Below are 16,103 nucleotides of genomic sequence, written 5' to 3' on the forward strand. Positions count from 1 at the left end.
AATGTATTATGTAAGAATTGGTGCCTCTTAGGGGAGAAAAATTTTCAAAGCCACGCCCACAAAACAGGATCTTGGTACCTCTTAGGTGTTCTTTTCAAAATTTCGGACGGGCGCCCCCGTCCTTTTTAAATGGGAGTACCCCCCTCCCCGCCCTCCCCCCTCCCACGCCGGTGAGCGCTAATCTCAATTGTTTATTCATTTAAAAGCACCGGAAGGTAAACTTTAGGGTATAAAAGAAGTATATACCGTTTTGCTTCTATTATCTTTGTCAGTGTAGGTTAAAATTATATATTTCCTAATTACGTTAACTTTGCTGTACTGTAGTAGTTGTTTTCCTACAAGTGAAGTTACAAACGTTTTTTTACATGCATATGTTCTCGATTCATAATCTGCTTCTAATAAACAATTTCAAACACCTGTTTACGTGTTTCACCTACACCCGAGGCGTTCTCTAGACCAACCAAAAGTTACTTCACGTGTAATAATATAATTACAAGTTCATCTCACATAATTGTGATCTTCTACGGAGCCGTGCAAGTTGCCAAGAAAAGTGTCTGTGAAGAGGATTTGATAAAGCAAACTACTAGTAGATTTGCACTAAAATAATTAGATTGTTTCGCTCTCCAGTTTAAACATTTCTTAATGCTCAGGGGTATTTTTATTTCTCGACTTTTCATAAAAGTTATAGAATAAAATTGTTGTATACGAATTGAAGTTGTTTCACTTCCACCAAGTGACTGATTGTCAAGTTAAGCCCGGTTCACATTAGCGACATAAGGACATCGACATAAAGACATAGGGAAAAGATCAGTTTGATCTTTATGTCGTTATGTTCATGCTGTCATGTTGCTAATATGTCATTCTAGTTATGTCTACATGTTCACACTACAAATATAATGTCCTTTTTACGTCGAATTAACGTCCCTTTTTTGTCGTTAGTGACGATGTCGTTGTCGCTAGTGTGAACCAGGCTTTAGGAACTGAAGATAAGGTACATTTCACGACTGAATTATTAGTTGTGTTTTTCTGGTTGAGAAGTAAGGTAAACTCCAGATTTTATATCATGCTTTCACGAACGCGTGTCAGGAACATTGGAAATCGCGTTTTAGAAGACAAAATCGGAAAAAAAAAATGGGATGACCTCGGAGCCCCTTGGAAGCTCTCACCTGCAGCATTCGCTATCCTCGCCGATGGCGTCGAAAGTTTAAAGGTGTACAACCCCCCCCCCTCCCCTTTCAGAAATTCCTGGATCCGCCCCTGTACAAGTAGATGGGGTGTCCAGACTTTTATTAGAAGAGCTAAACTGTGTTTTCACTAGGCCGAAAACATGATTAGTCTGATCACGAATGAAACGTGTTTCGTTATGAAAAGTGTTCACATCAGACAGTGCATTGCGCGAATGAAACATGATTATTCTGAGCATGATTAAAACAACCTTCAATTATGATCAGACCAAACACGTTAAAAATGGCGGATGGATGCGGAGAGGAGGCGACTGCCCTAAAGAACCAAAATTGGGGCTATTATGAGGCCAAATGTCTAGTTGAAATATGGGCCGATGAAGAAATACGACGGCAGTTATCGGCGATGAATAGAAAGCAGAATATTTGTCGGCACACACGAGGGGTCTATTCCCTGCGACTAGTCCCTGCAACTAGTCGCCTGAAGAGTTTACACGAAGGGACTGGTCGCAGGGACTTGCCCACGAACAGTTCACACGAAGCGTTTTGAGGAACAAGTCGCAGGGACTTGTCCCAAAAATTCAAACTGGTTTGAATTCGTGGGACTAGTCGTAGGAACCAAAGTTTGTTCCCTGCGACCAGATTTTGAAGCAAAAATGGCCAGTTCACACGATGGGACTTGTCCCTGCGACTTGTTGCAGCTTTACCCTAATCATGTTTCGGCTTTAATGTAAAAAAGAAAGCTATAGACGTATTCGGCTTAAGTGTTTATCCTTGTTGCCAGCCAATTCAGATCACGTGTGGTTCCAATTGTGCAACTTGTCACGCGCAGCTGAGTGCATGAGTGTATGTACAAACAGAACAATTGCAACCTCCCAAATGAATCATCACGTGGTATGAATTGGGTAGCAACAAGCTGTAAACACGTTAACCCAATACGTCTATTGTCCATGTTTGCTTCGTTTTAATCAAGGTGCATGACAACCCTTTGCAGCACTCTCTCGCTTATCATCTGATGGATTACTACCAATCTTTATCATTTTATGCTGCAATAATGGTCTCAAACGATCGGCCAACCATTTGAGACAGAATAGCAAAGACTCAGTGACGTCATCTATTGTTATTAAGATGCCAACCAGAGAACTATTGGTTGGTGAAACAAAGAATTTTTTTGTTTAACGGTTTGTACATTTATATAACAAAAACAATGTTTGTAAACAAATATCTTTCCTATTAATCACCTTTAATTTTGCAAAAAACTAAATTCAGCAGTTCGCGCAGAGAGATACTTATTAAAGTCGCATGTGGCAAAAATACGTTAGCGAAAAGAATTTTTCTCTTGGGCTCACAGATTTACCTTGCACGTTACTTTTACTCTCGCAGACAACTCAAACAACCATTTCCATGCTAATCTATTTTCTATCGAGACCAAATAAAAGCAGCAAAGATATAGCATTTCAGTTGGACCCCGCTAAATCGAATTCGGTTATGTCGAACTTAAAACCATTCCCTTGGATTTGCGCTACAGTCATTTACTATCGGTTATTTCGACCTCCTGCTATTTCGAGCCATTTTTTGATTCCCCTGAGAGTTTGGAATAGTGAGGTTCAACTAATTTATTAAGGACTAAACGGGGACTAAGTGGCAAAATCAGACAAATCTCTCCCATGCCAAATAATGTATAGCAACTGAGGGAATCTCTAAACACAAAGTTCTCGAATAATGAAAAAAAAAATAAATAGATAAAATTCCGCAGGTTTATCGATTATACGTTCTTTGTGGTGTAACACGTTTAGGTAAAACCAAAACTCCGTATTTCCCATTCCCTGTTCACTGTTCTTTCGTTCCTTAGTCCTTGGTCCCGATTCCTATTCCAATATTTTTTTGTTTTATCATCGATTGGTCACGTGTCTTGTTACAGACGTGGTCATAAGTTGCAAGGTCATCGTAATGGGCCGAAATTTCCTGATCGCTGCAGTTCTTGTCCCTCTTGTTTGTTTCTTACTTTTCAAATTCCAAGATGGTGATTTTTTATTGATGATTTATGAGAGGATTGGTCAAGATCCAGCGGTTGCCTTGCGCGGGAAAGTGGTCTGGATTACTGGCGCTTCGAGCGGTATCGGTGAATATTTGGCTTATGAACTAGTCAAATATGGCGGCAAATTAGTACTGTCTGCGAGAAGGAAGGCAGAATTAGAGAGAGTCAAGAAGAATTGTGCAGGTAGCTTGAATTAAGATAAAATAACTTGGGCAAAATGGGTTTGGATAAATTAAGTACGTCGTACTATTTTAATGGCAAGCTTTTGAGATCTCCTTAAAGCTCCGGGGCTTTGGAAATTTTACCACGGCCAGAGGACGGACACTTGCCCAGCCCCGGACTCTCTGGCGCAATCTCTGCCCAAACAAACGATAGCTCCCCGATTTATTGTCTAGAGCTGAGCTGTAGAACAGCTTGCCATCTGATTCGCGACAAGCAAACTCCCTGACGGGGGTGCTCGTCGGAATTTTTTTGTCCCCTTCAAAGAGGTACCAATTCTTACATAACACATTATCTCCTGCCACAGTTTCCCGGCTCAATACCCTTAAAGGTACTGCAAAAGCTCCCGGTGTGGACCTTTTGAGGCTAAGCATCCTAAGAGGGACCAAAACCACGTTTTTAACCCCAAAAAGGTACGAGGAGACTCCCCATCCTTTTTATTTGGGAGTCCCCCTCCCCCCCCCACACACACACCCAGACACACACACATCGGGTCAAGGTCCCTGAATGATTTGATTATGTCACCACAGTTTTTCATAGAAGAGCAGCCTTGCAAGGGTAAAGGTAAAAGATAAAGTCTGCATACGAGCAAAGTGGCTCATCAAGCCGCAGCTTATCTCAGTTTCTGTTGCATGAAGTGACTAGGAGTATTTCTACTCCCCCCTGGATGGTTTACCCCCAGCGTTAAGTTTGCTGGTACCCATTTATACACCTGGGTGGAGAGAGGCACTGTGAGAGTTAATTGTCTTGCCATTAGATTACACAGCATGATGCATGTCGGCTTTATACCAATAATATTACAATATTATTACAATATTATTACTTGTAAATTGTAAATTGTAAATTTACAAGTAAAATTGTAAATTTAGTTAGCATCGGGCAGGCGAAGAGCCACCCTGTGGATATACTGCCCGAAATGCCATTATTATTATTATTATTATTATTATTATTATTATTATTATTACTTAGCTCTTATTAACCAAGCAGGAGGTCTGTATGGAAGAATCTTCACCAAGGTCGTGAGTACAGACCAAACGCAGTGAGTTCTGTACACACAACAGGTCAAGATTCTCCCATACAGATCGACTTAGCTCGGTTAATAAGATGTTTATTTTATGGCAAAGAAGAAAACTTTAATTCGTTTAATGTAACTGGTTTGCTGACATTTTGCTTGCAAATGAAGATGAGCTTAACTTAAACCTGCCAAAATTTGCTCGTCCTCTTTACTTTGTTTTGTCATCAGGCTTTTTGGCACCTCCATAAATGATTGAGAAAAAAATAAAAGAAAACGGTGAACATTTTTGTGTTTGAGTTTGCTACTTTTTCAATGCAAAATGAAAGCGGTCTAGATGCCGGCCTAGATGGGAAAATCTAGGCCGCGGTCAATATCGATTTCAGCCAATCAAATTCATGATTTCGGTAGTTCCCAGTCGTTGTGAGACACAGCCATATAATAAAAACCAATAATATTACAAGTTAGAATGAAATCTCACCAGCAACCATTTCCCGAGTTGATGTTAATCTCATTGTTTTAAAATCCACTTGCTGGATACCTTTATATGATAACGTTTAGACTTTGGGCTCTTTGTGCCACGTCTGACACGTAAAAAAAAAATTCATGTAAACCCTCTTTTATAATTAATTTTACTGTTATTGGCTAATTTCTAATGCCCATTTCATAATAAATTTTATGTAAATTTTTATATTTCAGCCATTGCCATTGCTCATGATTCCTCATTTAAAACAGATCAAGATATTCTTGTCCTTCCCTTGGACTTGCTAAAATATGACACACATGAAAAGCTGACTCAAGATGTCCTCAAACACTTTGGAAAGGTATACAGTGTTTTTTTCTTGATAATGTAAAGACAGGGTTTCAGACTGTCAAACAAGGCAATTTTGCTGGTATGATACACTGATTCTGCAATGAAAACAACAATTATGTTTTGGAAGGAGAGAGGTCCAATACTCCGCTGGAGCCTGGGTTAAATTAGTAGTCAGATGACATTACAAAAAGGTGTTTTGTGATAGACCAGCTGTGTGTACAGGTGTATTTCATAATCTGTCCAATAATTTTACTGTGCACAGTTACAATAAAAATAATGACTTTTATATTATATAGACTCACGAATTATGTAATGAAGTTTTAACAGAGACAAGTTTTGTTTGATGTTTTGATATTGCCATGAAATATGATATTATAATTTATATTAATATTTATAAATAAGTGATTTTCTTGTTCTATGAGGTACAGTCATATACTCAGGTGCAATAGACTGGTTTAGTATAACTTTTGTAGTTAGAACATTCCGTTGTCATTATTTCTTTATTCATGCCCAAGTGCATTCCCAATTTTGCACAATCGATCGTCATGCACTGAACCTTAATAGAAATAAAAAAACAAAGCCCAAGAAAACAACAGCAGATTAACATGAGGCATTTGAAGCAGGACTACCAGTTCAGTTGTTTTCTCAATGTATTAGGTTGACATTCTGGTGAACAATGCTGGTAGGTCACAGATAGCTTTGGTGAAAAAAACATCATTAGAGGTGGATAGAGCACTTTTGGATTTAAACCTTGTTGGACCCATCTCTTTGACCAAAGCAGTCCTCCCGCATATGATTGAACGTCACAAGGGGCAGATTGTGGTGGTGAGCAGTACTGCTGGAAAAACATGTAATGTCATTAATTTTAATTCATTTGTTGGAATGACTAAATTTGACAAGTTTTGGGTTTTATAAAATATGTATTAACTGCATGGGTTTAAATAATTTATTGTTAAACTTGTTTTATAAAACTGAAAAGTCTTGAAAGGAGTGCCTGATGACTGACTGACTGACTGACTGAGTGACTGATCGAGTGACTGACTGACTCAATCTGACTGACTGACTGACTGACTAAATGGCTGGCTGACCGACTGACTGATTGACAGACTGACTGACTGACTCGATTCGACTGACTGACTTAATATGACTTACTGACTGACTGAATGACTGACTGACTGACTCAATATGACTGACTGAATGACTAATGCAGTCTGACTGACTGACTGACTCAATTTGACTGATTAACTGACTAACTGACTGACTGACTGACTCAATTTGGCTGATGGATGGACTGAATGAATGAATGACTGACTGACTGACTGACTGACTGAATGACTGGATGACTGACTGACAGACTGACTGACTGAATGACAGACCGACCAACCGAACGTGCAGCTGATTTTTATGATGAAATAATTTTGTGAGTGAATTCTGTAGTAATACTGATAACTATGTGTAAAATTAAATATTCTTCATAGGCGTACCTTTTTCAGCAACTTATTGTGCCAGTAAACATGCATTGCAGGTATGTACTAATAGGGCACAAATGCTGCTAATTGAAGTGCATCTGCAAGCTACCTGTAGAAATTACTAACACATGTCAGCACATGGCTAAATCGCGCAACAACATACCTTTTTACTTAATCTTTTTTTTTGTTAAATTAAGACTGTCTATTTCTTGTTTTATCTTCTTTTCTCACATAATAATGTCCAAGGAAACAACAGTATTTAAATTGAACTTCATGAGGAAACAATAGCTTGAATGGGGTATAATCAGGTCGTGTCTCAAGTGAGGCTTCAATCACCCACCACAGGCTAGACTTGAGAGAGTGGTGAAAATCAAGCTTGTTAAGTCTCAAGTCAAATAGGAAATTTTGAAACATTCTTTAGTTCTTTCAGAATTATATGCTTGCTTGATCCCACAGGAAACAGTTAATTCTGTTTCCCCTTCAACCCCTGGCCAGTGCTCCCTAATGGCTCTGTCTTGGAAACAACACTAAGTCTAATGGCCAGAAAATGCATCAGGTACTTATGGCCATTATCATTTTGTTAGGGCTACTTTGATACTGCGCGGCTGGAGCTGGCTGAGCACAACATTCATGTACAGACTGTTCTGCCAGGACCTGTCAAGACAAACATTTCTCTTCATTTTTTCACTGAGAACATTGATGAAGTAAGAAAACAATGTGTTTTTGATCGATATATCTATAAAGACTTGTAACCCTTTAAGGATCGCTCAATCAGGATACAGGAAAGCCATTGTTTTACACCCAATCCTCCCATCACGCACTGCAGAGTTTGTGTTGGCCACTGTATGTTCTATGACAGATACTGACATCAATCAATCAATCAATTAATTTATTGATGTCGTGCATGGGATTAGGTTGCCCTCAGTATCTGAGCCAGGGGCTCATGTATAAAATGTGTGACAAACATAATAAAATGAGAGGAAAAAAACTAGTTAAATATCCATCAAATAGATAAAATACTAAATAAAAGTGTAATTTAGTAAAACATATAATATGAAGTAACATAAAGCTATAGATATACATTTACACCAGTAGACATGGTATTAAATGGTTATGCAACACTTTCTCATGGTATACTTAACAAATAGATTCCATGTTGCCTTGCATCTGCTCAGTAATACTGATCACAGATGACATCAAAATCTGGTGATAACAAAAATGTGGCACACAAGGCGATAGCCGAGTGTGTCACTGATGTTCTTACCACATTTTGACGTTGTCTGTGATCTATTACTGAACAGATTCATGGCAACATGGAAATGATCTATTTGTTTTATGTAATAATGAAACAAGGTACCACAGGAAAAGCTTTTTTAATTCAAAATCTCTCAACTTATATAAACTCGAAAGCTGGGCCTCAATTGCCCACTTTGACAAAGTAACACAGAAATAACAAGTTGAGAAAATCTATGGTCTACACAATATGAAGTAATCTAATTGATTATTATGCATAGCAAAGAATTGTGATTGGTTCAGGGAAATCAATTGGCACTGTCAACCTTGAATAGAGCATCACTTCCCATAGAATGAAAACTTACTGGGAAAGCAGAATTTCACTGTGAAATCTACAAGTCTTATAGAAAAAGCCTGAAAAATCAAGTCAGTTTTTGTCATCAGAGCAGCCCTGTGAGCTGAAAACCCGGACGTTGCCTTGAATATTGCAGGAGGAAAATATATGCTTGGTTCAAAACTTGCAGTTGCAGTCAACATTGGAGGCTATTCAATTATAGTTTTGAATGAAAGGAGCGTTAGTGAAGGTGGAAATTTGTGTCTTCTGTGACTTCTGTGTTTGGTGATTCTCAAATCAGTTTGATATAGTGTCGGAAACACTTTCTAGCTGCGATACAGTTGGCCGTGAGCTTTAGTGAGCTATACTTTGCCTGACTGCTGTGCCCTGAAACGGACTGGAACATTTTGTGTCGGAAAGCAAGGTTAACTGTGTTAACTTTACTTTAACTGATTTAAGAAGTGATGTTTTGATGTTTCATTCCTGACATCAATCTGTGTCAACAATTATTTTGAGACTGAAAAAAGTTGAATTTTTAAAAAAATATATTCTCCTAAACATTTATAAGACCAATTTTGTGTTTGGCTTAGTCTCACTCGAATGCTGAATGGAAGAGCTTGAGTATTTTTTCTGGGTCATTTTCTAAAAAAAAAAAACGGCTTTTCTATCTTCTCACGGCCTTGGCAAGGCATTTTGTACCTTAGTTATCTTTCACCCAATCTTGTTAAATATTATCCAAATTCTGAAAGCCTTCCGCCATGAAAAACCAAAATAGCAAAAAAAAACAACAAAAAAACAGGGGAAATGTTTGTTAAATTGATGTCATCTATGGGTCTGCCCTCCAATAGATCATAGGCGAGAACTAATCAAAATGTAACAAATAACTTGACTTATTATATAAAATGGAATATCCCACTTGTCAGTTGTATTTTCTTGGTATACACACTCATCTATAGGCTTTTGTGTGTGCCAACAAAATAAAAGTGTCTCGTGGAATATCATGGTATACCACCACGAAGCGTTGCCTAGTACCTTGTATGTCCAGGGGCGTGTAGAAAACACAAAATGGTAAAGTGACGAAATGGCACTTCTTGGTTAGCCTTAAAAGCAGGCAGGTTAGCCTAAATATCACCAACTGGACAGTGGCTAGCTCTCGATAGTTGTAAGGTACGTTATACCTTAACATACATTGACTCTTATGGGAAGTGCTATTTTGTCATCATACTGACAATTTTTAGACAAACAATGACTTGTCAGGGATGCCAACCATATTAGACATCTCAGACTTAAATAGAAAGGTGTAAATAACTGGCAAGACACATGTCTCTGGAATGAAAGAAAAACTTCTCGTCCCGAGCAGGATTCGAACCTGCGTCTCCCTAGATACTAGTTGGGCGTGATATCGACTGCACCTTCGGGGCAACCACGCTGGCGTAATGATGTGAGTAGACTGAACGCAGCCAATCCAAGGTACATTTTTCCTAGTTTCTATTTCTACTTGTTATCTTAGACTTTGATTGGCCAATTGAAATGAGAACAGCGTGTCATGTAACTCTAATGCCCAAGGCATCTAGATATGAGTACTACGTACAGGGCTGACTCGTGTCTACGGGACAGAAACCGACTTTGTGTGTTTACAATGAAGAGCTATCAGCAACTGGCATTCAGTAATGTAACTGTAAGTGTAATCGCCATTTGAAATAAATTTCCGGTGACTTTTGCCCTTGCAGAAGTTTAAGGATCCACCTGATATATCTGGCTTACAATTAATGTCGACTGAGCGCTGTGCAGAGTTAATGGTAGTGAGCATGGCAAACAACTTGGATGAAGTTTGGATTTCAAGTGAACCGGGTCTACTGATGGTCTATTTAAACCAGTACTTCCCAAACCTTTATAGATGGTATGTGTTGCTTAATTAATGTAACAAGTTTGTTTAATTGTGATGTGATATAAGTTATGATCAAGCTTTCCTGAAAGCACTTGAAAAAATAGTGACTAGTTGTGATAAGTGAACAAAGATGTGAATTCACTTATCACCACTCGCAATGGCTACAACAGTGCAGATTGTAGCAGTATGCAAGACGCCTGTCACATATGAACTGGCCTTGCTCTCCATCAGTTCTCATAGCTCGCTTCCCGCCCGTTGTTCGGGAGTTCATGGGTTCGATTCTTGTCAGGGCCTCGGATTTTTTCTTTGTCCCACGCTCGTGTCATGTTGATCAATTCACCTTCCACATTGTCACAAGTTGTTAGTATGTATGTGCTATCCTATCCTTGTGGTGTTTCTTGGGGGCAAGTACCTACCTACAAGTTGAAACTAAAGACTCCTTCACTCCCATCCAAATACAATCAACAGCCTCGTCATCTTTCATCCGTTCCTAGAGAAGTTGGTACTTGTTTTTAACTGTGACCCTGAACTCCTTTAGCTTCTTTGCATCATTCTTTCAGCTGCCCGATTTCAAAGCTATTACGTCGAGGCGCTGCTCCAGTCCAGTTTTTCTTTAGTTTTAGCTTGAGATGTGCAACAGCTAAGTCTGGTCTGAAGCAACATCCGCACCTCTTTTTACTCTCACGTCCTGGAGCGACTTCTGAATTTCTTTCCAATGCAAACATGGTCAGTCTGATTTTCTGTTGAGTGGTCTGGTGACATCTTCGTGGTCTTGTGAACCATTCTCAATTGAAATGGTCACTGATCAATGACCATTGATCCGTCTTCTTAAGGACCTTCTCTCTCAAGAGCTGAGGCGTCTTGAGTAATTTCTGTTTCTGTAGCAGGCTACCTTTTTATGGGGAGGGTTTGTTAGCCCCACGCCCAACCCTCCTCCTGTCTCATTTGGGCTTGGGACCGGCAGTGGCAGAGTCCAAATCACTAGGCTGGGATGTGATGTCCAATTAATTACTTAAACACCAACAAAATACGCATACCAAACCATTTTACTTTTACTATGAAAGGCGCGATTTATTACGTAGCCATTGGAAAGGTCATCGTTTCACCTGTGAATGTATCATGTACTCGCGCGAAAGCTCACCTGGTGTTTCATTGGTGTTTGTATGATAAATCAAAATCCGCAATTTTACACCCCTAAACGAGACAAGGAGCATCCCCACCCCTTCAACAGCGAAGTCACCCCCCGGGCTTTGGCCACTGTACCGTGATTTTAACGTTGTGGCATTAATATCAAAACCACTTTGTCATGTCTTTTACTTGCAGGCTTACTAAGATGTTCCTTATGGAAGCCACAAAAACAATTTTGCAGCATAAAGAGAAATCTGCAGCAGAACTGACCAGGGAGTCATAGACTAAGGAAATGGAATGTAGAACAGTCGTGAAAATGTAACATTGTATTGCCCCCTTTCCCTTCTATATGTGACTCTCATCGCGCAGAATTGTGTGACACATCTGGGATATTTACGGGTGCAATGGCGCTAAATTTGAAAGACCGAGACGACAAATGGCATGACACAATAAAGAAAAATGGCCGTAACAGGCAAAGGTTCCCCTGCGTTTTATTCTGTCACGGCTCGACTATAAAATATGGAAAGGGTTGCATATGGCTTTTAAAGAAAATATTTTCATAATAAAATAACAACCATTTTTGACTCGGTACCATCTCGTTAACCTTTATCAATTTTGTGTTCAACTTGACCTACTCTGGGTAAATTTGAGTATGGGAAATAGCTGTATGATAACTTTGAGACCGAATTTCTTCTAAATGAAGATGTCAGCTCGTTGGGTTCCACATCGATATGTTTTCTTAAAACGTACAAAGGGCTCATGCAACATATGAAGGGAATCCAATGTCTAGAAATAGTATCAAATCCAGCATTTCTGGAACATACATTTTCTCTCTTTGATTCCTCGCCGTCCCAAGAGCCTTTGGGAGTTGAACTGATTCATTTTGAACCTCGCGCGAGCATATTAATGACTCTAAGCTCCGCCTCTATGAACAATGGCAATGTTTCGGCTCATGCAAGCATGAAATCAGTAATAGCGGCATAGTTAGTGGAGGGGATAAACGAAGGCTAACATTTTACGGTCCAGCGAGTTTTGTTGTGAAAGTATTTTATTGAAAGTAATTGGCGACGTCTATGCTTGCATAAATTCCGCAACTGTATCTTGTGCGTTGAGACCAGTTAACTTAACCATCTTCATTTACAAAGCATTCGAAAGAAGTTCACCAACAGTCGCTGCGAAGTAAATCAAATGTGTTCCGTTCAAGAATCGCAGCGAGTTGATCGGGAGCTCTTTTTAGAGCTCATAGAAACCCTGATTAGCCCTACATTCTTCCACATGTCTACTCCTTTTGTTGACGGTTACAACCCGATGTTCTACCTCCAAATCAGCGGAGAGGGACTGGCAGTTGCGACGGTACGTCAGCGGAGGAGGGGAGGGGGATACTCCATTATATGGGCTATATAGGGTATGTGCGGCCCCAAATGGTGTGGTTTTTCAGCCATTTTGTTCATAAACAGGGTACTTCATATGGGTAAGTTTTTAAGAAGAAGCCACTTTTTCACCATTATCGAAAAGAAAAACGACAAAAGCCCTTCACAAATTATGTTTATGGTAACTTAACATTGGTCTGAACTAGGGAACCAATCATAACGTAGGTCTGAAACAAGGTTTTGATTTAAGGGTCAGGTCAAATAGGGTTTCGAATTTTTGGTCTTTGTGATGTCCTACATGAGACGAAACAAATAATGCAAACAAACTCTCGAGAGTGCGCAGTACGGACTGGAAATCATCTTTAAGACCTATTTTGATTCAGGCCCGCTGGCAGACGGTTTTTTTTCCCCTAAGGGTGACTTAGACGAGTGTTCAGCCATCGCAAACGCAAAAGGGTTGTATGGCCGTGGCCGAGTAGGGAAGAGGGCGAGACAAGGCCGGTATGCTCGTCCCATTCCCCTCTAGGCTAAAGCGTCTCGCCTCATAATCCACCGTAGGAAAAATGATGGCGGCTGTACATTTTACCACAATGCCTTGCGAACCTAGCAGAGCCTTCAAGGCAAAAAGAAAGCCAAACTTTTACAATATTTGTTCCTGTACCAAGTTCATTAAGTAACCTAGGTTTGAAGATTTTATAACGTTTCTGTACGTTTTTATGAACGTTGTTACGGTTTTCGTGCGCTAAGAACTATGGGTATATGTACCAGTCGCCATCTTTTTTCCCACGGAGGATTCCTGCTGAACAACAGACAGACTGTCAGCAGTCTATTTTGATTTAAGTCAGTTTCGTAAACAATTTATTCTAGCTTGCTTCCTATTTCTCACCGCTGGAAAAAGACCTAAGTTGACTAATTTAAGTTCGGCCGCTCATACCCTACACACCCTGCAAATTGATTAACAAAGTAAAAACCTAGTTGAAAAAAATATGTAAGCAAGGTGGTTTGAAATTTGACTTTTCAAAATGAATTCAATACCTAGTCCAAAAATTGGAAAAACCTAAACCCGATTTGATTAAACTTGATAACTTGGTATGATTTGGGTATTAGTCTATAGATAAGTAAGTAAGTAAAGACTTTATTTATGTATCATTCACGGGGACAACCAACGTTAGCGTAGCAGAAGTTAATCAAACATTTTATCCAGTAGTAAAGTATAGCGCTTTTAAGGTGTTGATGATGTCTATTTTTGTGGTCTTTTTAGATATTTTCTTGCTATTGGTAAAGAATCAGGCCGTATATCTTTTTGTATTCCTGACGGTGTCGGAATGAAACCACGAATACAGGTGACCAATGAACTCTTCTTCAAGCTTGGAACAATCGTATCCTTGTGCATGAAAATCTATTCAAATGTAGAGGCAAAGGCTTGTACGAAAAAAACATCATCCCGCGCTTTGTTTAAAAAGGAAGCTTTAATTTGTGTTACGTTTTTTGCTGCAACAAGTCAGGGCGGTTTAAGAGAACGATTCGCACTTCCCAGTGCAAAATTTTTGAAATCTATTTTCAGTTTCGGTGCGCGTTACGCTTGTGTCATATTACGTCGTCACATTTTCGTGACCTCATATGTCGTGGCAACCAGATTTTTTTCGCATATTGTTTCACTTTCAGCGACCTCACGAAAATAAAACTAACAGATGCGACAATGTTATCTCAGTCAGGCATCTAAGCGCTTACAATAGCCACTCCCTGTCAATAGAGTGAGTGCATTGTCACGCAATAAAAAATAAAAGTAAAAGCCATTCAGTGGATAATGTCAAGAAATTGTGATATTATAGACGATAAATAAAGAAGACAGTTCTCCGAGTTTAAGGTGTGTGCGTTGTCCCAAAGTTGAGATATTCGTCGAAATGTTCCGTACAAAATTATAGTGCCTTGTATGGAGTCGCCATGCTGGAGGAACTCCTTAGTCCTCCAATATGGCGGCCGGAAAGACATTTGGAACTTACATTGGCTATCTAGACAAATGATTATCTGATCCAAACCAAAAAACATCTACAAAAGCACTTTTCCTAATACTTTAACTCCTAAAATGGCTAAAAATCACGAGATAAGTGTATGTTCTTCGACAAACGCGATCTTAGCTTCATGTCACGCACCGCCATGACTCCGAAATTCAAAATGCGCTGGTTTCCAACCGAAGGACGCTATTGAACTGTAAATTTGTAAACTGATATAAATTTAGTCCCTCTAATGCCTGATGAGGATAAAATCTTTAGTGGCTCTTTAGTTTTGGATTTGAGAATTTGATGACGTCCGCGGCGTGAACACACTCTATAGATTTGGGATAATTCACCCCCAGAAGAAGTTCATGGATCATCCGTTCTTGGCTGCAGGCATGATCATTTGTCACTGTGCTGTTTTAAGACGCGCCAGGTTGACCAATTTCTGATTTCTCCTAACAATATTAGTGTGTTCTTAAGCAGACGGGTGATGGGAATATAATCCATTGCCCGACATTATTTTTGAGGTACAATCATACCGTAGCCAGATTCACAATTCAGAAGCCGTGTCTACTGTCCTGGGCAGAGGCTCTCGATGGCGATAACCGTTAGCCGTAAAACGAGTCAAAATTTAACCGTTAGGCGAAAAAATTGTTAAGTCAACCGTTAGCTGTAGAAAATGTTAACGGTAAAAACATTTTAGCCACGAAAGTGAAAGTCTCAAGATCTCTTGTCAAGACATTTTGTGCCTTGTCTTGTGGCTTGTAAACTATATTAGTCTACAATTCTTATAACAAAACCGTTCTCCTTCCTGGAATGGTACTAAGACCTTAACTATGTTTTACAGTAATCAGATTAACTGTTTTCAACTCTGAAAGTTAATTCATAACTTTTTGAAACAGTGGAAATAAATTTCTGGTTAAAATTTCTGCTAACCGTAAGAAAAATAAATTAACTCTTAACTCTCTTAACTAGCAGTAAAAGCCACCGCTCCATTGATACCCTCTGGGCATGACAACTTGCAATATTAAATCACTGATATGATATATCGCTGGATGACGGAATTTGTGTACTGTAAATACCTAATCGTACCTTTTTTGCTGCGCTTCGGCGGCATATCAGACTCATTTCGTCTCAGTGGGTATTTTAACTGGACTGCATCTCGCCAGAATAGAAACCATGGCTCGACCAAGCGCCTGAAATGCAGTCGAAACATACCGGAAAGGTACGATTTGTTGAAAATACATTTCTTTTAATTTAATCTTTTTGAGAATGTGGGGTTTTGTCGAAACAATTTGTTTTCATTGCCTGTTGGAATTTTGCTTCAGTATTTTCGTCGTAAGCTGCTCCAGTTTGAGTGAAGTAAGACAGTGTTTAATTTAGTTATGTCCAGCTTTATATCACTGACCAAGTTGTGTTC

At 39.3% G+C, this 16,103-nt stretch overlaps 1 protein-coding gene across 2 annotated transcripts; it reads left to right on the plus strand.

The window, feature by feature from the left end:
- Nucleotides 1-3,074: 3,074 nt before the first annotated feature.
- LOC149102774 (dehydrogenase/reductase SDR family member 7-like) lies at nucleotides 3,075-11,900 on the plus strand. Of its 2 annotated transcripts, XM_089273347.1 has the most exons (7): nucleotides 3,075-3,402; nucleotides 5,150-5,274; nucleotides 5,922-6,114; nucleotides 6,743-6,789; nucleotides 7,318-7,437; nucleotides 10,031-10,200; nucleotides 11,512-11,900. In XM_089273347.1, the coding sequence occupies exons 1-7, from the start codon at nucleotides 3,132-3,134 to the stop codon at nucleotides 11,597-11,599; spliced, it is 1,014 nt and encodes a 337-aa protein (XP_089129473.1). In that variant the 5' UTR covers nucleotides 3,075-3,131; the 3' UTR covers nucleotides 11,600-11,900. The 2 variants fall into 2 exon arrangements, with proteins under 2 accessions (XP_089129473.1, XP_089129474.1); XM_089273348.1 differs by lacking the exon at nucleotides 6,743-6,789 and having other exon boundaries at nucleotides 3,076-3,402; nucleotides 5,922-6,089.
- The last annotated feature ends 4,203 nt before the right edge of the window (nucleotides 11,901-16,103 follow it).

Source organism: Orbicella faveolata, unplaced genomic scaffold, assembly GCF_042242905.1.
Source record: "Orbicella faveolata isolate gen_17 unplaced genomic scaffold, um_ofav_v1 contig_35, whole genome shotgun sequence".
Taxonomy (NCBI): domain Eukaryota; kingdom Metazoa; phylum Cnidaria; class Anthozoa; order Scleractinia; family Merulinidae; genus Orbicella; species Orbicella faveolata.

Bases quoted from the DNA above. Each gene is read 5' to 3' on its own strand.
- LOC149102774 (XM_089273347.1), top strand. From the start codon at position 3,132: ATGGGCCGAAATTTCCTGATCGCTGCAGTTCTTGTCCCTCTTGTTTGT. The intron at 6,790-7,317 runs GTATGTACTAAT...TCATTTTGTTAG, and splicing joins CCAGTAAACATGCATTGCAG to GGCTACTTTGATACTGCGCG. The intron at 10,201-11,511 runs GTATGTGTTGCT...TTTTACTTGCAG, and splicing joins TTCCCAAACCTTTATAGATG to GCTTACTAAGATGTTCCTTA.